This window comes from Vicugna pacos, chromosome 15 (assembly GCF_048564905.1).
Source record: "Vicugna pacos chromosome 15, VicPac4, whole genome shotgun sequence".
Classification (NCBI taxonomy): domain Eukaryota; kingdom Metazoa; phylum Chordata; class Mammalia; order Artiodactyla; family Camelidae; genus Vicugna; species Vicugna pacos.
The window spans coordinates 43,069,152-43,090,995 of NC_133001.1; the positions used below are offsets into that span (position 1 = coordinate 43,069,152).

Genomic DNA, 21,844 nt, shown 5'->3' on the forward strand with positions numbered 1-21,844 from the left:
GTGTGTATGTGTGTGTGTAGTTCTTTGCAATCTTTGACCAAGGTGATGCTGGTGTTGTTTCAGCATCATTGCCGCCTGGGCAAGAGGTGGGGACCGTGTCCACTAAAGACTGGGCTGTCTGGGGGACCCTCGGGAAACAGAGTCTCTTAGCCTTCTAGCCTGAACCCAGCTTTGGGAGTGAGAGGGGGCCTCAGCTTCATTCCACTCAGTGAAGATGAAGAGCTTCACCCTGGGGTGGGAAGGCTGGTGTGGTCAGTGTGGGCTGCTGCATTTTCCTCTGACAGTATGTCTGTCCTGAAGAAGTTCTTCCCTGGCCTTGGACACCCCTTCCCTGCCCTTGGCTTCCTGGGATAAGTTGTGGGGACGCTGTTGGCCTTGGTGGGGGCAAGGCTGAGCCTATCAAAAGAGCTAGAGGGTCCTACATGTAGGAGTGCGAGGACCTGAGGTGGATCAGAATTTCTTGGCTCCTGATAGATCATCAGGATCTCTGAAGGATGACATTTTTGGTTACAGCCTCCCCTTTCACCATGGTTCTGAATAAGAAGTGACATGTCTTTAACAGCTCTGTGACTTCCGCCAAACCTTTGCTGCAGACATGGAACACCCTGGGGATAGGATGCAGTGAGGTGTCTGAGAGCTTATGCTTTGGAGCCATCGGGCCTGGGCTCAAATCCCAGCTCTGCCACCAACCCCACTGCCTGATTTTGGTAAATGAGCTGCACCGAGCCTTGGTTCGAGTTGACGCCTAATGGGGAATAAGATATGTGTTTTGTAATGTCACAGGCTTCAGTTCCAGAAGGACTGCTATGTTAGACTCCTTTTAGAATTTATTGAGGAGGAAGGATCAGCCTTCTCTCTTCATCAGACAGAGATTTCACTAGCTCAGCATTTCCCAAAGCGTGCTCTGTGGGACCCAGAAGGTGAGGAGGCCTCATACAGAGGGTCTGGTGCTGGGAGTGAGTTTGGGCAATGCTGGGTTAAGCACAGGTAAACAGCTGTGTCTGCTGCAAGCCTTTTCAGAGACTTCCCTGAGCTAAGATGTCTTAGGAAGCTCCACACATGAGTGATGTGTGCACGTTTCCCCAGATTTGTCTGACCAAGGAACTCTTTTCCCACAAGGCATTCCGTGGGACCCATTTGGGGAAGAGTTAACACTGCATGCCTCTTTCTCTCTTGGCTCCCAGGGAGCTTCTGTCTCTATTTGAGGCTCACCCAGAGTCATCACATCAGCCGGGATCTTGGTATATTTATACCCCACCCCACTCTGTGGTGCTGGTTTTCTATTTCTATTTTGCTGTACGTATATTTTTCCATGCAGGAGGCTTTAGACGCTGGGTGGAAGCGAGGAGGGTGGGGATGGCATCGTCTGGAGATAAAGAGCCCACGCTGGGACCATGGGTGCTGCTGAGCCCTGAGGAGCCCTGAGGGCAGGGGCTGGGGTGCAGTTCACCACTGCCATGATTCTGATCACCCGTCAGAAGACAGAGATGAAGGTAGCCCCTTGGGAATTCCTTTGAATTCTGATTATTTTGCCCCAGGCAATGAAGAAAAGAAAGCCAGTGTCAGCAAGTTTATGTCCTGTAGGAACTGCTTAAGAAAGTCAAAGCCACCTTGTACTGGTCACTGCGGATCTCAGAAATGACATCAGAAATAGCGTTTCACATGAAGGCTGGCTGTGTCCTGCCTCCTGCAGGTGCCATCAGTTCTTACTTTGATCCCTGAATCAATCCCCAGGAAATAGGTCTCTCTCAGTATCTTTCAATTGACCTATGTGGGTAGGTGGGAGGACTGGGATAAAGTGCCCCTACCCCAACCCCTTTATTTCTCCAGTGTATTTCCATCTGCAGGGAACACACCATTAGCGGGGAGAGAAATCAATTTAGTGGGTTGTGACCAGCACCTTATAATGTGAACTAGAGTAGAAAGTATGAGAATGCATTGACTACAGTAGCGGTTAGGTATTATTTCATGATAGACAGACAGGAAGACAGGCATGGGTTGTGGTGTCAAAGGCTACCGTGGGGTGTACTCAGTGACATCTTGAAGCCACTGGCTAGCTGATTTCAGGCTCTGGCACCAGCTGGGCAGGGGGCCTCTGCTTCTGGGTCTGTCCTGGGCTCTGGGACCCAGCCCCGGACAGAATTGTCCCTCCACACTCAGAGGAAAATGTACCCTAAAGAGAGGGGTCTGTGAGGTATCTCACACCTGAGGTGCACCTGCTAGGTGGGTCTGCAGATCCCGGTGGGGCATGGCCGCTCCCCGGCAGCGCCAAGGGTATACAATAACAGAGGCAGCTGAGCCTGAGCCTGGTCTCCATGGACAGCATTTATTAGGCGCCATTCTCAGTGTGAAGACAGATAGGCAGGAAGGGCTGAGGGGAGGCCGTGGCAGCTGCGGCCTTTGGGGTCCAGGGGCTGCCCGGGGTGAGGGTGTGGGCGTGGGGGCACGTCGCCCACACGTATTGCATATTCTGTGGCAGTGTGCCCAGGCATAAGGCATTGGGGAAGCAGAAAGGCTGCCTGCAGTGGGAGGAGGGGATGGGGAAGCAACACTGGCCTTCCGGTTCCCTAGGAAAGACCCGGCCGGAGACCGAGCAGTCTGCCATGCTCTGTGAGGGCTATTCGGCCTCCCTTCCTGCCACCTCCTTGCAACTTTGGTTGTGGCTCCCTCGGGACTGACGGGACAGGACCCCTCGAGGGCAGGGTCACATGGGACAGAGGCAGCTGGCACTGCCCCTCACCCCAACATAAACACAGAGGGCACCCCTGGGGCCTGGGCCCTGTTCTCTGTGGCACCTGGGCAGCCAGCTTCTCCCTGCTGAGATGGGATTCACACACTGGCCAGGCCAGACTTCTTCCCTCCCAGGGGGGCCCAGAGGTGGGAGCATATGGCGGGGGTGGGGCTGAGGCTGATCCCCATGTGAGCACCCCTGCCCCCACTCCAGCTTCCCTGAATGCCAGGGCCAGCCTTGCTCAGCAGTGTTAAGGAACTGACACAGGAACAGTCAGAGGAGTCAGTATGGAGGGGGAGAAGCCCCTCACCCACTCCTCGAAGCTGTCCTGAGTTACGGTCCCAGCTCCTGCTGTGGTTCCTGATAGTGGAACCAAGGGTCTCACCTCCATCTGCTGCTCTCCATCTGGGCTTCTGGGTTGCAGAGGGGGAAGGCAGTGAGCACACCTGGGAGGGGTGTTCCTTGCTGCAGCTGTGGCTTATCTCTAGCCACCTAGAATGCAGGCATCAATGCTGGCTGTGGAACCAGGGATCATGTCCCATAGGATCTGCCTGCCGGCTCTCTAGGCTCCTCTGCCCAACTTCCAAACTCCGAAAGCCTTTCTTCCATGAGCCCCAGACCTGTTTATTTGGCCCAAGGACTTCCTGCTTGTAAGGGGCAGTCCAGGTCCTACCTTGCCTTGTGGCCAAGTGGAAGAGAGGCTGAGCTCGGCACTGGCTCAGACCTGGGCTCTGGTTCTCGTCTAAGGCCCAGTGGCCCACACAATGCCAGGGTGTGCAGGCCAGGAACTCTGCTTTTGAGAGTAGGCAGAGGAGTGAAAAGGAAAGAGCACTTAGGCTCGGAACAAGCAGCCTGGGTTCTTGCTCCCCATTGCCGTTTGCTACCTGTGTCACCTTGGGCAAGTCACTTCACCAGTCTGGGTCTCAGTGTCATCCGTCAAATGCAGATGAGAACTCCTGCCCTGGTGACCTAACTGGGATGTGGTGAGAATCAAACGAATGGGTAGTCAGGACAGGGTTTTCAAACTCATTCCACAGATCTAAGAGTGGGGAATTATCAGCAGCGGCCAGGAATGGCAAGTAGCAATTTTCTGTTTGATTCCAAGGGCAGTGTCTGGCTGGACTCCCCACCTCCCACCCACCCCCGGCCCCCCATAAGGATGTGACTGAAAGCCAGTTAGCTCTCACCTACCAGGGGAACCTTCATGCAGACAGCCACCCTCTTCCCTTCTCTGCCCCTCCTGCAGCCTGCCTATAGGTACTTCCATCTGCCTGCCCTCTGGGGACTAGCTTTAGGGACTGCTGGGTTTCCATTTCCTTCATAACTGCAAAGCCATGCAAAACAACACAAAAGGTAGTGGGAGACCGGGAGACACAGTTTGGGGATCAGGAAGGGGAGTGGGGACTGAGTGAGGGTGACCTCGACAAAGACACCCTGGCTTTTGGAGCCAAGGGAAGGTGGGAGACCTGGCAGGACAGAGGTATAAATAGAGATGCAAACTTACACGGAACACGAAGTTCCCTCCGGAAGGAGGAGGGGGAGGTGGTGGGGGTCTGGATGCCAGCAGGGCCTCTGCGGACTGAGGAGCTCCTTAGTTTTCTAGAGGGATGGGATGCTCCCAGCTTCTGCCTTCCTTCCCCCGATTCCCCCCTCCCCCCAAGTTTCACATTTCTAGGAATTTGCAGGGCACAGATGGGGGCTCCAGGGGTCCTCAGAGCCCCGGCTCCTGCCGGCTGGTGCAAGCAGGCACAGTCGGAGATGGGGGGCTGGGAGAGGGGGAGAGGGGTGTAGGGGCGCCCCATGGAGCCGAAGGCCGCTGGGGTAGCCTCCCCGCTGACCCCTGCTGCTCCTCTGGGCATAAGTCCCCGCCCGCGCTCCCAGGTGCTCCAGGCCCCGCGCGGCGTTCACACGGAGCTCCTGCGCTTCATGAGGCCGCGGAAGGTGGACAGGCTGTGCAGGCCCGTGGACACTGAGCTGATGGCGGAGCGCTGGGCCCCGCTGCAGAGGCATCGGTGCGAGGGTGTGTCGCTGTAGCGACCGCCCCCTCCAGGCGACGAGTGGCTCTGCTCGACGCACGTGTCGGACGTGGAGAGGTCCCGCGGGATGATCATGGGAATGGAGTACTGCAGCTTCTCGCGGCTTTTGTACCAGAGGCACGAGCACATGGACTGGAAGTGCAGCACCTCGGCATAGACATTGCGGAAGCCGCCGCCGCCGCCGCCGCTGCCCGCCGCCGCCGTGGACGAGGCGGTGTCCGTGGTGTGTGCGCTGCCGCCGCCGCCGCCGCCGCCCGCGCCGCCGCCGCTGCCCGCCTGCCCGTTGCGCGTGAGCAGCGCGCGGTGCTCGGCGTCGCGCTTCTCGTCCTCGGCGTTCATGGTCATGAAGCGCAGCACCACGAGATTGAGGAAGGCGCCAATGACCGTGAGGCCTGTGAGGATGTAGACGAAGCTGAAGGCCACGTACTGCGGCTGCGTCTGCAGCGCCTGGTCCTTCTGCAGCGCCACGTAGTCGCCGAAGCCGATAGTGGTGAGCGTGATGAAGCAGTAGTAGTAGGCCTGGAAGAAAGTCCAGTGCTCGTAGTAGGAGAAGGCGGCGGCGCCGATGCACAGCGTGCTGATGCACGAGAAGAAGCCGATGAGCACCATGTTGGCCATGGACACGTCGGCGCGCCGCATGCCCAGCCCTCTCTTGGCGCGGTGCAGCAGGTACTTCACGAAGGTGTTGATGCGCTCGCCCAGGCTCTGGAACATGACCAGCGTGAGCGGGATGCCCAGCAGTGCATAGAACATGCAGAACACCTTGCCACCATCGGTGCTGGGCGCTGCGTGGCCGTACCCTGGGGGAAAACGGGGGAAGAGGCAAGAAAGCACACGCTATGGGGCTGCCTTTCTAGAAACCTGCCTCCCTTCCCCTTCTCTCCCCTCTCCGCCCCGACCTGGCGGAATCTGGCTCTCTTTCCTTTGCCCGAAGGTGGAGCCCACACACAGATATGGGCACATCCTTGTCCCCAGGCACTGTGCTAGTTCCTTGCTGTTGATTTCTTATTTATTCTCGTGACCATTCCATGGGGTAGGTAGGAAGGAAAGAGGAAACAGGGAGGGTTAAGTGACTTTTCCAAGGTCAGACTGTTTGGAAGCAGAGCAACCTACATTTGAATTAGAGTCTGTTTGGCTTCAAAGACCCCACCGTTTTCTATACCCAGAGAAGGAACTGACTCATGCTGCCGCTGGGAACTTCATCCTGAGGCAGCATGGATCAGGTGAGGGGTACTGGCAAGTACTCAGTTGGGAGACCTGGGTTCTACTTCAGTGTCTGTGGCCTTTGGACCTGTTACTTGTCCTCTCTGGGCCTCAGCCTCTTTGACTATAAGAGGTGGAAGTTGGGCTGAATGAGTCCTGACGTCCTGTGATTCAGTGTGAAGGGAGGGAAACTGGGGCATTTCCTGATGACTTTCTTTCTGCCAGCCAAAACTTATGGGTTTAGTTGGCAACTGGGGCCTTCCAGCCTCCCAGAGGCAGCTGGCCCACTAGTGTCAGAAGAGGAGAAAGGAGACAGTGTCCCATACCCCTCCATTAATCAGTGCTCTAGGGTCCTCATTAGACCCAGTCTGGAGCCTTGGGGTCATCCTCTGTGCCTGGCCCCAAAGTAGGGTCTGTCCTTATGACATTGCCTTTGTCAAAGCAGGAGCCCTGGGTGTCCTTCCATGTGTTACTGTCACCAGTCAGACAACCTCAACTCCTATCATACCCCACCCTGCCCTTCAGCCCTCACTCAGCCAGGAGCCAGGCAGGGGCAAAGCCTTCCTCTGAGCCAACCATCAAATGGTCTAAGTCCAAAGTTCTACTTGGAGACCTGGAGGGGAAAGGACCCGTGAGGAGAACTCAGAAGCCCTAGGCGCAAGTTCTGGCCCAGTCACTAGTGGCTGTGTGACCTGGGGCAAATTACTCCCCCTCTCTGAGCATGTTTCCTCATTTGTAAAATGACATCTACTGGTTTTGGCCCTGCTTCCTTCACTGGGCTGTTAAGATATTTATCACTTTTATTAACAGGATTATTATAATAAAATAGTGCTGACAGGCTTTCCATTTTCCCCTCTGGTCTAAGCCTTATCAAAATGTAACCAAATGCTTCTTCTTCCATGCAGCCACCCTGGATTGCTCACAGCTGGAAGTGATCCCTGCTTGGAGTGGCGCTGAGCATGGTCAGCTTTGAAGTCCTGGGCCATGATTACCATCCCCTGCTCTGTCCCTCAGGGCCCTCAACTATGTATGTACAACTAAACACTAGCTTGGGATGGGAGGTTGGGCACTGCTGGATGTTGTCATATTCTTCCCTAGTGTCCGCCTCCACATTGTCAGCCATGCCCATGGGGTATGTCCAGAATATGTTTGATGAGTTGATGGCAAGGCAGGATACTGACTGTTTTGATGTCTGATCAAATCCTGATTCTGCCATGGACTGTGTGTTTCTTTTTAAACCTCTCTGAGTCTCAGTTTCCACGTCTATAAAATGGGCTAATAAGTAGAACCTGCATTATAGGGCTTTGGAAAAGAAATAAGTGAGATAATGTGTATAATACACTTAGCCTAGAGCCTGGTACGTATCAAGTGCTCAATAACAGCTCACTATGGTTAGTAATGAATGAAGTGCCAAATTTCCCTCACATTTCCAAGAGATCCCCTGGGCTGGGAGATAGCTCAGTTCCAGTAAAGTTGGCATCTCTGTTAGCCCAAGGCCATGTGAATCTTAACACACAGGGAGGTCTGGGGACTGCTGCCTAGGGTGTGTGAGGCTGTGGACTGCCCTGAGAATGGGCTCCCCTGTCCCCTCACTGTGGCATCTAGCTGGTGACTGTGTCACCCTTTGCTAGGGGTGGGGATAGCTGAGCTCTTGAGCCGCTGTGCCTGGCCCGTCTGCACCCCAGCAGGGTGAGAACAGATTGTGCCTGCCAGCTTGGCCAAGGCAGCCAGACCACAACTCACCTCGACAGCTGGGCAGGCTCCGAGCCAGAGCAGTTTCTCGTCCTGTCCTTCCCGGTCCCTCGGGTCGGTACCACGTGGGGTGTGGGGGAGGGCAGGGCACTGTGGCCGGGGCTGGACAGGGATTGGGAGGTATGGACCAGTCCCAGCTTGACCGCTTGCTGGCTGTGTGACCTTGGGCTGATCCACTCCCCTCTCTGGACCTCTCTTGTCTGGTCTGCACTCTAGGGGATTGAGCTACAGCTGTTAAGCCCCACCCTGGCTGCCGCTGCCAGAGCTGCCGTCAGGAGTAAAAGAAAAACTGGAGACAAAAGTCCTTTAGAACCTGTGGAGTTGGTGACAGAAGTAGCAGTGATGGGATCTCACGGGGGATAGTCGGCCTGAGGGTGCAGTCCTGAGGGCAGGGCAGTCTTTGTGGGGTCTGGCAGCCGTATCCCATGGTCAGGGAAACGGATAGCCTCTCACAACCACTGCCGCCTTGCCCTGGGTTTCTTCTTAGGCTGTGACTGCTCCTGATCCACTATCCTTTAGGAAAACCCAGTGCCTGCCTGCCTGGCAGCCTCACTGCCCCCTGCAGGCTGCCCACAAGCCCCCCAGCTTCAGGAAGGCCCTCCCTGATCTGAATACAGCCCGAGTCCCACCAGACGTGCCGGCCCATTCTTCCTCTAGTGCCATCCTTATGCTGTGCTCCTCCCTGTCTCTGTCCAGATACTGAGTGCCCACTTACTTTCTCTGTCCCCCAGCCAGAAGTGGCAGCTCTTTTCTCTGCCTACCTCCTGTTGAATTTAGTGATTTTTCAAAGCAAATGGCCCATCCAGGCTTAACCAAATGCTCTTAGGCTGCAGCCTCCTGCCCTGTTATAGCCACCCTGGACATGCCTCACCCTTCGGGTCAGATGCCCCCTTGGGGCCCACGTTCACTTCTTTACCACAGGCTGAAGCTTAAGGTCTTATCCTTCAGATACATTCTTAACTTTAATGCTCAAAAATTTCCTGCAAGGCCATTATTATGACTATCTCCGTTTTATAGTTGGAGCAGTGAAGGCTGGAGAAGCGCGTGAGTTGGCCAAGGCCACTGGGACTTTCTGACTCATCGCTCATTCTGATGCTTCAGAGCCAATTTAGCTCCAAGGAAGGGCAACCAGGATGGGAAACTGAGGCCCGAGGGGAGAGCATTCCACCTGGAGCCTGGTCCTTGGGCACTGCCCTGAGCTGGAGGTGGCACAAGTGGCGACAGGGATGTGATGCCCAGGGAATCAGATGCTACTCCTAGCTTCAGGCCTGGGGTCAGCCTGCCCTCCCCGCCTCGCCTGCTCTATTGTCACTGGGTGAAAGGGCAAGGGAGGACCTGCTGACGTGGGCGCCCAGTTTGGAGGGGCGCCAGCTGGGGTGGAGCCACTCCCAGGGGGCCCAGGAACTTCTGGGAAGCAGCTGGGCGTTTGGCAAGGCCTGTCTGCCTGCCAGTAGGCCTGCTGCCTGCCGGGTGCTTGCCCACATCAGGCTTGGGCTTACGAGGGAGAGAGGGCCAAAGGGAGTCCCCCATCCTCTCCTTCCCACCCAGCCTCTGGGTGAGGGGCTCCCTCTGTCCTTGTGTGTCCCTGACACACACACAGGCTGGGCTCTGGAACTGATTCTCTGAGGACCCTCCCTCACAGTACCTGATGGACTGAGCAGCCAAAACTCATGCCCCAACCATGAGACTCTCGCCCTGCCTTTCAGAGTACTGACAGGGGCTATTCTCAGCCCCTCCTCCCAGCTACCTTCCCGAATCCACCACAGACTTAAAGATTCTCAGAGCCAGAAAGGTCCTTAGTGATCATATGGCCCAGTCCTTATATTATACAGATGAGGTACTGGAGGCCCAGAGAGGGAGGGGGACCTGCTCAAGGTTGCGCAGCTAGTGAACAGCACAGCCAGGGCTATAACCCAGGATATGCCATCCCAGACTCAGTGCTCTGTCCTCTGCCCTCTGGCTCAGCACAGCCAAGGTTGACCTGTTCATGTAACCAGAGCCCAGCAGCCCCTGATTGGGACCAACTCAGCTGAGATGACCCTGAGACCTGGCTGGCGCCTAGAATTTATCTGAGGATGCCAGGTGGCTGTACATAAAAATTATGTGACTGGATGTAAATATGAATTATGAATATTTTGGGACAGCTGGAAAAATTAGAAGTGGAATGGGAACACCTGGCCTCAGTTCTTCTGTTTTCCTCCCAGATCACCAAGGTGCTGAGAAACTGGCTGAAGCTCTGTCTTCCAGGGAGATGCAGAGGATTGGGGGGAGTCTGGCCTTCCCTCTTATTGGATTTTCTCTCTCTGTGGCTGGCCTAGTTTCTTCTAGTCAAAGAACAAATAACCAGTCTGAGCCCTTGGTAATGGCCTTGGCTGAATTGGGCTCAGCTGTTGGCTCCCCACTGACCTCACATGCCTGCCAGCTTGAGTTCGTGACCTCCCACCCCTGGCCCAGCTGGCCACAAAGCTAGAATGCTGGCCACAGCCTTAGGTGGAGGAAAGAGCATGGGGCTAGGAGGCAGGAGATCTAGGGGTCTGACCTGGCCCTGACTGTAACCAGCTTTGTGCCTTGGGCAAGTCCTTTTCCCTCCCTGGGCCTCAGTTTCCCTCATCTGTGACATGGGAGGATAGGGCAAGATAAAGTATCCTACCTTTTTTTCCCTGCTTTAGATGCCTTCTAGTTTTTTCTGTTCACCCACCCATTCATAGTCTAAGTTTGGAAAGATTTTATACATGGAGTACAATGTGTTGATCAGTGTGGTGTAGCTACTACTAGAACAGGCACTGAAGAGATTATTGTGAAAAAAATATTTTCCCATCAAAATTAATTAGGAACACATCTGCTGATCAGAACTTCTGATTAGCATGGGATAACTCATTCTATGAGATGGGATTATGTTATTGTTATGCTTTTCAAATATTGAAAGTAGACATTTCTGTTTTCTGCAGGGATCTTTAGTGGTGTAGGTGAGAGCACAGCCTCTGCGGTTAGGCAGCTTTCCACTTTGGCCAAGTTACTTAATCTTCCAAGTGCCTCAGTTTCCTCATCTGTGAAATGGAAATAATGATGTACTTATCTCCTAGAGTGGCTGTGAGGATTTGATGGATAGTTGACTTAAAATGCTTAGGACATTGGGATCAATAAATATTAATTTTTAGTATGACTATTTGGGGGGAAACATCAAGATTAGATGGTCTTTAAAGCTCCTTTCAGCATCAACTTTCTGAGATCAGTGTTTCCCAGAGTCAATTTCCTGGAATACCAGTTCCATGTACTGTTAATAACTTTTGGATGAGAAAAGGGTTGCTTGGTTAAATTAAATAGCGGGAATGCTGAATTTAACTGAATTTGTTGTCATTCGATTGAAGCTGAGACTTTATCTGAGCCATACACATGTTAATGAGCAAGGTCAGTCAAAATTGGGAGAAAGTGCTGAAGTTTTGCCACTTATATGACCTTTGAATGCTTTTCTCACAGTGCGTATTGCTGGGAAAGTGTTCCTTGGAGCACAGTTTGGGGAACGCTCCTCTCTAGCATCAAGGACTCTAAGGTCCTTCTTCCAGGTCTCTGACTTTGAGATTCTCTAATGTTTTGTCTCTGGTTGGCCCAGCCCTTCAGTAGATTAGAAGCTCGCAGCCCTTGGCAATGCCTAGCTGCAACCTGTTTCCAGGTTCCCTGCAGAGCTAGTTATCTAATGTAAATACTGTCCTGGCCAGGCAAATGTTTGCCCTGAGAGAAGATGGATGAGGTGACCCATGGCTAGAGGTGCCCAAAGGCTGTGAACTCTGGGCCAAGCTGGGCTGATGCAAAGCTAGACGTGGGAGGGGATGTGATCTCAGGGTGCTGCCTGGGCCTGGTGGGGCAGCCAGAGAGCAGTGGGGGCTCGAGGGAGCCAGGGCAGCTCCAGGGGACTGGCTGTGAGACACAGGCACCCCCAGAGGGAGCCTGGTTCTCCTGCTGGGCCTGTGGACAGTGCCTCAGAAAGGCCCACAGAGGATCCTGCCTCCTCAGGGGCCTGAGGCACAGACAGGGAGCCACCCCCTTGGTCTGGAGGTGGCAGCAATGTGAAGCCAGGAACTGGGACTGTAAGAGCCTAATCGGTGTGTTAAAGGAGATGGGGCAGAAGGAAACTGGCAGGAGAGCCCAAGTCCTTGGGAGGGAGGGAGGAAAGAGGCAGTGTGGCTCCGTGGAGATGGGGAGGGGAGTGCAGGCCTTCTCCTTTCCATTGTCAGGACCCAGCTCAGACACTGCCTTTCCCAAGAACCTTTGGAGAACCTTCCCAGAGCTGGAGGGGCCTCTCCCTCTGCCTTGCTCAGAAGCCTGGCTTTGTTCTGCAGGGCTCTGAGCTCCTGGAGGGCCTGCAGGTCTCCTCAATGTTGGCACCCACAAGGCCTGGTGGGTGCAGCTGCTCAGCCCAGACAGCCTGAAAGTATGAGATGCAGACAAGAGAAACCTCCTCTTGACACCCAAAAGGGGGAGGGGAGCAGGCCTTGGCAGGAGGGCCCTTTGTGACTCACAGCTCCTGTCCTCCCTGTGGCCCCCAGGCCCCTGCAAAATGAAGCCAGCTTCAGGGTCCAGAAGGAATCCCCCCCTGCTTTGGGCCTGGCCATGGCCTGAGCTAGGCCTGGGAAACCACTGCGGCCTCAAGGACCTGGGCTAGGGGGAGGGCCAGTGTGCAGAAGTGGGCCTGGAGTTTATCCCCCTCCAGGCCAGAGCTCCCGGGAAGGCCAGCTCTGAGGTACAGCCTCTCCCTCCCTCCGCCCTGCCCCTATCCAGGGCCTCTCTTCCCCTCTTCCTGGCTCCTCTCTCAGCTTTTGTCCCCACTGCCCACCACAGGTCCTCCCCCTCCCCCAGCCTTCTTCCCTGACTTCCCATTTGGAGGCCCACTGCCCTCTCCTCTTTCTCTCTTTAGCTGTCTCCCTTTCACAGGTGCCCCTATGACTGATTCACGGTCCTTTGGTGTAGGACAGTGCCCCTCCTCCCATTCCCCCTCCCCAGGCCCACATGGGATTAGGGGGAGCTGAGGCGGGGGTGCTGGTGTCATGGAAAATCCCCGCGGCAGCCAAGGTCAGTGTTTGCAGACACAGCCTGGCCTAGAGCCAGGCCTGCCTCCCCAGCCAGCTCCCTCTGGCCTATCCCAGAGGCTGGCTTTGCACAGGGGCCCTCGGAGGCACCCCAGGGCTGCTCTGGGTACCTGGGGCCAGGGGCTGCTGGAGCCATAAGTCCGGGAGTATGGGAGACTATGTAGTTCAACTTGCTCATTTTGTAGATGGGTAAACTGAGGCCCAGAAAGGGGCAGGGACAGAACCAGGACAGGAACCCAGCATGCTCTGCAGAGAGGAGCAATCTTTTCTGGTAGGACAAGGAATAGGGAAGGCTGTTGTAAACTTCCACTAAATCCAGGGCTAGCTGAGGTTGGCCTAGACTTAAGAGGTTGGTGATGGGGCCAGGAGAAGTAGAGCCAGGTGATCAAACCACAGTCCTTGACCTCAAAACACTTTCCGTCTGAAAGTGAATCAGATGAAACATCTCAGTGGAAGCACTTTGAAAACTTCAATGCCCCATACAAAGAAGAGGTTATTATTGCACAAATTAAAATGCAAGGCAAAGGTCAGAAATTAGGAAGAATTTAAGACGAGACCTGAGGGAGGCCTAGCAGTGAAGAACTTCGGTTCGGGTATCAGGAAGGGCTTCACGGAGGAGGTGGCATTTGCCCTGAGCTCTGAAGGATGGATGGAAATGCAGGGTTCTGATGGAAGGGAGATGCTGAAATAAAGAAACAATGCTAAGGAGACACTCAGTTTGTTAGAGGCAGAGAAACTCAGCCTGAGGCTGATGGGCATTCTCACAAATGGTGGGATGGAGGGGGATGGGCAGACTCTCTCAGGAAGGCAGCTACATGATACACATCAAGAACCTTGGAAACATGTCTGCTGGTGACCCTGCAGTGCCATTTCTAGGAATATCTCCTGGGAAAATAAGCAGAGATTGGAAAAAAGATTTATGAACAAGGTTGTTTATAGCAGCATTTTCATTGTGAAAAATTGTAAACAGTCCAAATGTTCACCAATAGGGTTTGGTTAAACATATTAAGGTGTATTTATGCAGTGGAATGTTGTGCAGCCATTAAAGTGCTGTTCTTAGGAGTCTCTTAATTACACAGAAGGCCACCATAGAACGTTAAATACAAATAGTAGAATACAACCCTTTATGTATAATGGGATCCCACACTAAATATACAATATGAAAAATGTAACTATACACACAGACACACGTGGAGAAAGAGAAGCTGGAGGAAAATAGACTAAGCTCTTGAGAGTTTATCTTTGAATCATGGGTACATGATTACTTTTAATTTCCTTTTATAAAGTCTATATTTTCTACAAAAATCTATTACTTTTATAAGTAGAAAGCGATGAATATTGTAAACCTAACAACAACAATTCTAGTTTTCTTGGAGTAGAAAGTTCACATGGGTAGTGAAAGTTGGGAAGGTGAGCAGGGGCTAAAATGTGCAGAGCTTTGAAGGGTGGGCACAGGAATTCAAATCTTAACTTGAAGGCAATGAGGAGCCATGGACAGCTCTAGAGTAGGGGAGGTACATGCCAAAGAGAGATCAGGATGAGTTTTCCTGGCATCCCTATGTGTGCGGGTGGGAGTGTCTGTGGGAGACAGCAGGCAGAAGGATGCATCAGGGGGCCTCTGCCCTGTCCCATTGTCAAGTGCTCAGGTCAAAACTAGGTTCACAAGGGAAGAGGAAGGAGGGGAAGGGAGGAGGGAGGAGGAAAGGGGAGGAGGTGGGAGAAAGGAAAGTGTAGATACACAGTGTGTGAGATGCTCTTACATTTGTGGGTTTAAACTCTAAGCCCCGCGAGGGCAGAGATTTTTGTCTCTTTTGTTACTACTAGTCCTCAGCTTGTAGCTGGCACTTAATAAATCTCTGTTGAAAGAGTAAATTAAGAAAGGGAGGCATCAAAGATGAGCCAGGGTTGAATGGGGTGGAGCCAGGGAGGATGGACAGGGCATGAGGCCCAGAGCGGGCAGTGTCTCACACCCAGGGCAGCCACCCGGGGGGTCCTGGGAAGGGTACCGACCTTGGGGGCTATGGGGTCTGTTCTAGGCCAGCCACTGCACCAGGTGGCCATGGGCCAGGCCTGGGGCCTGTCTGCATCCTGTGACTAGCTGGACAGAACATGTGTGAGCTTAGAACTTCTAACAGATTGGATCTGTTGGGGTTTTAATTAAATGAATCCACCAGGGACAGCCTGGCATTGAGAAAAGAATTCTACAGCACAATTTAAAGTGGACTTGGCCATCTAAGCAGATGGCTGGAGATGCCAGTCCCCCCTCCCCCAAGCGCTTCTTGAAAGGCTATGTCTGTAAATCTGGCATCTGGCTGGCCTGAGTCCTACACTTACACTCTCCAGCTCTTCCTGTTTTGCCCATGGAAAAGCAGGCACATGTCGGCATCTCCTTGTCAGACTCCCCCAAAAGGGACTGAACCTCTCCCAACAGGAAGCCTTGTTGGGTCATGGGGGCAGCAGTGGCCAGCCTGGGTGTTCCCTGTTGGCTGCACCACGTGTCCTGGAGCTGAGCCTGCCCGGAGCCTGGCTGCCTGAAATCACATCCTGCAGGCAGCGTTCATGGGGTGGTGTGGGGCCTAGAGGACAAGTGTGCACGGAGTTAAAGGACATCCAACCAGGAGTCGGAGGCCTGGCTCCCATCCTAGTTCTGCCACTGCCCCACTGCAGGACAGGAGGTGATGAGTTTTTTTCTGTAAATGGCCAGATAGTAAATATTTTAGGCCCCACACGCCACATGGTCTCTTGCAACCACTCAACTCTGCCATTGTATCAAGGAAGCAGCCATAGACAATATGCAAATGAATGGGCATGGCTATGTTCCAATAAAACTTTATTTACAAAAATAGATGGCGGGCCAAATTCAGCCCACAGGCCCTAGTTTTCTGAGCCTGCTGTGGGGCCTTTGTTAAGGCACGTCAGCGCCTGAGCCTCAGTTGTCTTACTTATCAAATGGGAAGTTAGATTAGAAGGTTATTTCTTCTCTGACAAGTTACATTTTAGGATTTAATAAATTGCTAGCTCCGCCTCCCTGTTCCGTGTACCAGGCCCAGGTGCCGAGGAGAGGGGTGAGTGTTAAGCAGGGCCTGGAGTCCAAACCTGCATATGGGATTGGTATCTACAGCTCTTTGGAGGCCATGGCCGCATTTCCTCATTTCTGGACATGGTACATGTTCTTTCTTTCTCCCTGATGGGCTTCTACTCTCCCGTGAAAGTCCATCTCACAAGTCACCTCCTCTGTGGAGCCTTCCTTGACCCCACCCACCTAAACAAATCAATGCTCCTGGAGCCCTTTGTTCATCACTCACCATTCCTCAGACATTCATCCGTTCAACCAGCAGGCGTTTTTTGAGTCCTTAATATATGCAGTGCTCTAAGTTCCAGAATAATAACAATTCCCATGTTGCACTTTTGCAACACTTTGTCATTTACAAAGCAATTTCTCTATGTTCTATTGTTTGAGCTTGCACAGCACTCTTGTAGAGGAGGTGTTTATTGTTATTATTATTTTCTGTTTTACAGATGTGGAAACTGAGGCTCAGAGAGGTAAAGTGTTTTATCTCAGGCCATAAATGCTAGAAGCAAATTTGAAGTTCAGAGTTCAGTTCTCTTTCCACTGTACTCAGCTGCCCCAGGACTCTCCACAGTGGGATGGAAGTCAGGAGACCTGGGGTCTGGTTCCAGCTGTGCCTCTGTGTGATTGCAGGCAAGACCCTGCCCTTCTCTGGGCTTGGAATTCCTCCTCTGGGAAACCAAGAGGTGGAGGAGATGTTCTTGAGGCCCTGTGACATTCTTGGATTCTGGGCCTACAGAGGGGGAGGGTTTCCTCTCCTACAGACAGCGGAGAAAGCAATGGTCTCAGTGGGACTATTGGGTCCCCAAAACAACGGCCCTGAGCTTTGAGGTGCACATTAGACCCACAGCTGCTGGGGTTCTTTGCAGAGCTGTTGTGGTCTGCGCTGAGCAGATGCTGTGCCTAGGGTGAGAACCCTTGGGCTGTCATGGGAAGGGGGAGCGCTGGAGCTGGGCTGGCCTAGCTGAAGCAGATGGACAGCCAGAGCTGACTCTTCGGAGATGAAACTGCGTCCCCCTCCCCACTCCCATACAGCCTGCCAGTGCAGGAGGCCGCGGGGAGTCAGGGAGAGGGTGGTCATGTGTCCCTGCCTGAGTCTCCTGGGCCAAGATGGGCAAGGCAGGCTGGAGTACTCAGGTTCTCCCTACTGACTGCTGAGCCCTGATGGACCCTAACCCCACCCCCGTCTCCTGGGGCCTTGAGCTTTTGCTCCTTTTTGCTTCTTTCTTCCCTCTTCCTTCCCTTCTCCTCTTCCTCTTCCTCCTTTTCGTCTCATTTCGTCCTCTCAGTCTCCTCCTGGACTCTGAGGACAGGGATGGTGTCTTGTACTTCTCAGGAGCTCAGTGCCTGACACCAGTAGAGCTAATGGTCATGATGGTGGTGGCAACAGAGTAGCAGTAGTCGTGGTCGTAGTCGCAGTGGTGATAGTAGTAACTGTAAAGCTCACATTCATTGAGCCTCTGTGTGCCTGGCATTGAATGAAGTGCTTTACATACATTATTTCATTTTGTATTCTTGAAAACTTTGTGGGATAGACATTATTTCCATTTTCCGGATGAGAAAACTGAGGCACAGAAAGTCTCTAACTCATTCAGGACCACACAGCTAGTGAGTGGCTGAGTCAGGGTCCAGATTCAGGCTGGTGGCTTGGTGCTACCTAACCGGTGTTGGTTGATGAGATGCTGCATCTGGAAGGCTGGTGCCCTGGTTTCGAGTGAGGGGACTGAGCTTAGTGGCTGGGTGACAAGGCCACACAGGTGTACAGCAGAGCTGAGTCTTGCTCTCTTCTTCCACTTCTTGGTGGCTTCCAGGGTCTCTGGACTGGGGTCAGGGATCAGGGTCCATGGCCCATCTCAGTGGGACCTTCATGAATTGCTCTTCTTCAGGTTGTTCTGGGAAAGTGGTAGCTAAGAGAGGACAGGTGGCACCTCGTTCCCTGTCTATCAAAGCAGGTGCTTTCTCCAGCTACAATTCTTCCTCTTTTCAGGCCCTTCTCCCAAGAGTGTGCTGAGTCTCCCCAGATTCCTCGAGTCAGGAGACAGTGGGGGAGCTCAGAGCCAGCTCTAGAAGAGAGAGGGTGGCACCTGGGGAGGCAGAGTGGGCAGCGGGGGTCCCGGGAGGGCTGCAGCACTTGGCTGGTCTTGAAAATATCAGCTTGAGAATCAATGAGGCAAAAAGGCTTTATTCTCTCCTGGCTTGTCTTAAGTAATTAATTGAACAAATATTTCTTAAACACCTACCACCTTGTACCAGGCACTAAGTTAAGTGCTGGGAGAGGATTTGGAGATGAGAATGGCTCGGTCCTGTCCTCTGGGAACAGAGATGAGCCAGTGGGCAGGTGAGAGAAGACTGTCCCTGAAGTAAAGAGTTACCCTCGAATGTGCTGAGTCTGTGTCAGAGGGGCCCTTCCAGGACGGTGTGACTGTGGGCACCCAGGAACCAGAAGGAGGTCAGAAGGCACAGCCATGTCGCCAACGCTCCTGTGGCTGGGAGCATGGCGTGCTCTGTTCTCTGCGGCCTTCCAGGATGTCGCTGGGCACCTAGAAGCTTTGTTCAGAGGATGTGAACACCTGGCTGGTGCACAGAGCTGCTTGGCCCTGGTTGTCACTAGAGATGGGATCAAGGTCACTGTCTGAGGCCATACTCTCTCTCTTCCCCTTTCTTTCTCCTCCTCCTCTTTCTTCTCCTTCTTCTTCTCTCCTCCTCCTCCTTCTCCTTCATCTTCTACAATTCACTATTTTTTAAACTACACTTTTAATTTTAGACCAATGTTAGATTTGCAGCATTATTGTGAAGGCCTGCCTGCCTTTTTTAAACACTCACCGCCTCTGGTGATGCATTGCTGGCTGCTGTGTTCCTGCCCCATCCCCATCGCCTTCTCCCAAGAAGCTTTCTTCTTGTTCTGGGCCGCAAGCATCCCCTTCTCTCAGCTCTGCACACAGCATCCATCTCTGCCACTCACTTGGCCTCTCTTGGCAGATGCTGCCTGGTGTATTTACTCATCTCCTTACGTACAGTGATGCCTCTGTGAGCACAGCTCCTTTTAGTCAAGTCTGCCTTTGCAGCGTAGTCAGGGAGCAAGTCTGGTCCCCTGGATGGGGACCCACCTCCTACCTCCCCTCTGTGTAGCTGGGTCCAGGGTGGCAGGTGGGAACCAGGAGGGGATGGATTGGAAGGAGAAGGAAGGGGAGAGAAAGGGGGGACGTTCACAGGTCAGAACACAGCCTGTGCTTTCTCTGTTCTTAGTGCCTCCACTAATAATGGTAACAGTTACCAGGTAACCCAAACAGCCTTGCAACAGTCTTCTCTAATCCTCACTGTGACCTTCAAGGTGGGCAAGATTAACTCCATTTTGATGAGGAAATCAAGGCTCTGGGAGGTTAAATACTACTGGCCCAAGGTCATACAGATGAAAATTGGAAAAGCTAGGATTCAACCTAGATCTTTTGGCCTTCAAAGTCCAGTCAACTTCAGGTGTCCCTGGGACCACCCACTTTGTTAACAGAGCATGGAAGATGTGTCTTGCAGGTCATCATCTTCAAACCGCTGTAAGCCCCTCAGGGTAGGATCTGGGTCTCGGAGTCTTAGTGCTCTGGTCCAGCCTGATGGCATCCTGCTGAAGACCCTCTCTTCTGAGCCCCTCCCCTGCTTTCTGCCAGACTGATGAACCCTGTAGTTGAATGGCCTGTCCTTTCTGTCCCAGGGTACCGCTCCTTGGAGATTCTCTTTGGAGATTCCTCGGTTACGTCAGTAAGGTCTGGAGCCAGACAGAGCAGGAGGTGAAGAGAGGGGAGCTGGAGGGCAGGGGGCCAGGGCCTGGAGGTAAGCCATCTGTGGTGGACATACTTACTGCCTTCCTGCCTCTTTGGAGCTGTCCTTTCTGCAACACTAGTCAAGGATGGGCCCAGGTGGCGCCTTTGTACCACGTGATCCTGGCTCAGGCCACTGGGGATTGGACTAAGGATGGACACTTGATCCAAGAGGACCCAAACTCTCGGCTGGGTAGACCAATCAGGTTGTCTCTCCCAGGGATTGTGATGAGGGGCTGAGGGGCAGGGCAGCTCGGGCAGTTCGGGCAGCTGAGCTGTGGAGTTACAAAGAGTTGGGTTCTAGCTGAGATCAGGGTGAGCCAAAGCCACATGCAAGTCTGGGGTATAGGGGAAGAGAAGCCAGAGGGAGCAGGAACAGCAGAGACAGGGATGGTGTGGCCCAGGAGAAATGGAGGGAAGGCCTGGTCTTCTGACTGCTGGCCTTTGATACCAGCTAAGCAATGCTGTTTTCTTTCTGAAGTCCCCTTTAACTCACACTGGTCCAGGGGTCACTGTGTCCCAGCTAAGCTCCTGCCACTCCAGATGGAGAAGCCAGGCTCCCAAGCACTGTGTCCCAGGTATGTCTGCCAAGTGAGCAGCGCAGCAGAAGGGCCCTGGCTGGGTCTGGGGAGACCCACATGGGCACAGCACTCTATAGTGTTTAGGAACATTCCTGTTGAATCCTCACAGCATCCTGTGTGGCCCACTGAGCAGGGGTGGTCTCCATTCAATGGCTGGGGACATTGAAACCTAGAAAGGTTGGTGTCTCGCCCAGAGCTGGACTTGGGACCCAGGTCTCCTGATTGCAGGCCTGCTGCTTCTCCCATATGCCGCACTGTCTCTCTGATCCCCTCTCTTATTAAATAGCTGGGGAGTTTGGGGTTAGAAATACAGTGTGTAAAGTACCTGGTACAAGGCCTGGTGTGTGGAGGGTCTCAGGTAATAAGAGATGTTATTAATATTATTTTTTATTGTACAACTCAGAGCTGCCACTCACCACTCAGAAACCTTCCTTAGTTCCCCAAATCCACACAATATAGTCTAGGGGTTTCCTGGCCCAGCACGTAGGCTATCCACAACGTGAGGCACCCCCAGCCTGGACTGCTCTCTCCTGACTCCCCCAACACTTCCGGCCCTCTAAGGGTTCCCTGCGCCTGTTCCACACCTCACCTCTGAGCACTTGCTCAAGTTGTTGGGCTGCCTGAAGTTCTCTCTCTCATCTCTTCTGTCCTCCCAGGAAGGACAGCTCCAGGGCTGCCTCCTCTGGCACACCTTCCCCGTCCCCCTGTTGGAAGAACAGTACCTTCTTCTGCCCCTGCCACTTTCTGCCAAGCAGTGGGGTTTGCCTGGAGGTGGGTGCCTCTCCCGCTGGCCCGTCTTGCCCAGTGTTCACAGTGAATTCCCAGCAGATGCATAAAGCCAGCCTGAAGGATGGGTTGGGTTTGGCGGGGAGGCCTTGGAGCAAGCGTGGCCCCTGTGGGCACTGTCTCCATCACCTGCTTCCCACTCTCCTTTCTGGTCATGGCTAGTGGCCCAGACAGCTCTGGGCTGGCAGGGAACTTGGGAGCAGATGCCAGGAGATGTGAAGGAGGCTTTTCTTAGGCTCAGCACCCTCCCCAGGGCTCAGGAGCTCAGATGGTGTAGGTTGGCATAGTGCCCAGGAGGAGAGGGACTCCAGGCAACAGGGACTTCAGCCTGGAGGCAGCTGCCAGGACCTTCTCTCCCTCTGAGCCAGCCTGCAGACATGGTGTTCCCACCCCCACCACTCACACACCCATGCGTGCGCACACAAACACACGCACACATGCTCACTCCAACACCTCACATGCCCCCCACCACGGCCTCTTGGCACATCTCTGTCCACCACCGAGGGCAGAGAGTATAAGGACCAGGGTTTCTATCAGGTGGGCACACCCTGGAAGCAGGGAGCACTTCAATAAAGAGAGGGAGCCCCCCTCCACCTCGGCCACAGAACCCAGCCTCTGAGCCCCCACTCCTCCTTCAAGTTCTGGGCCCTTAAGGATCTAAAGTAGCCACCAAACGCAGCTCCTCCTCCACGCAGGCCTGACTGGACAGGAGAGGCTAAGATTCCACTGCTCTCCATGGAAACACACTTCACTCAAGCCTGGGCCTGTTGGAAATGCTCCTTCAGTGGAATG

General features: G+C 53.6%; 1 protein-coding gene across 1 annotated transcript in view; it reads right to left on the reverse strand.

The window, feature by feature from the left end:
- Positions 1–3,983: 3,983 nt before the first annotated feature.
- The window catches only part of KCNK3 (potassium two pore domain channel subfamily K member 3), a 34,823-nt gene continuing 16,962 nt past the window's right edge, over positions 3,984–21,844 (reverse strand). Inside the window, exon 2 of the mRNA XM_006197298.4 lies at positions 3,984–5,567. Within this exon, the coding sequence (XP_006197360.2) occupies positions 4,636–5,567 (932 nt within the window). The 3' untranslated portion in view covers positions 3,984–4,635. The remainder of the gene's footprint in view (positions 5,568–21,844) is intronic.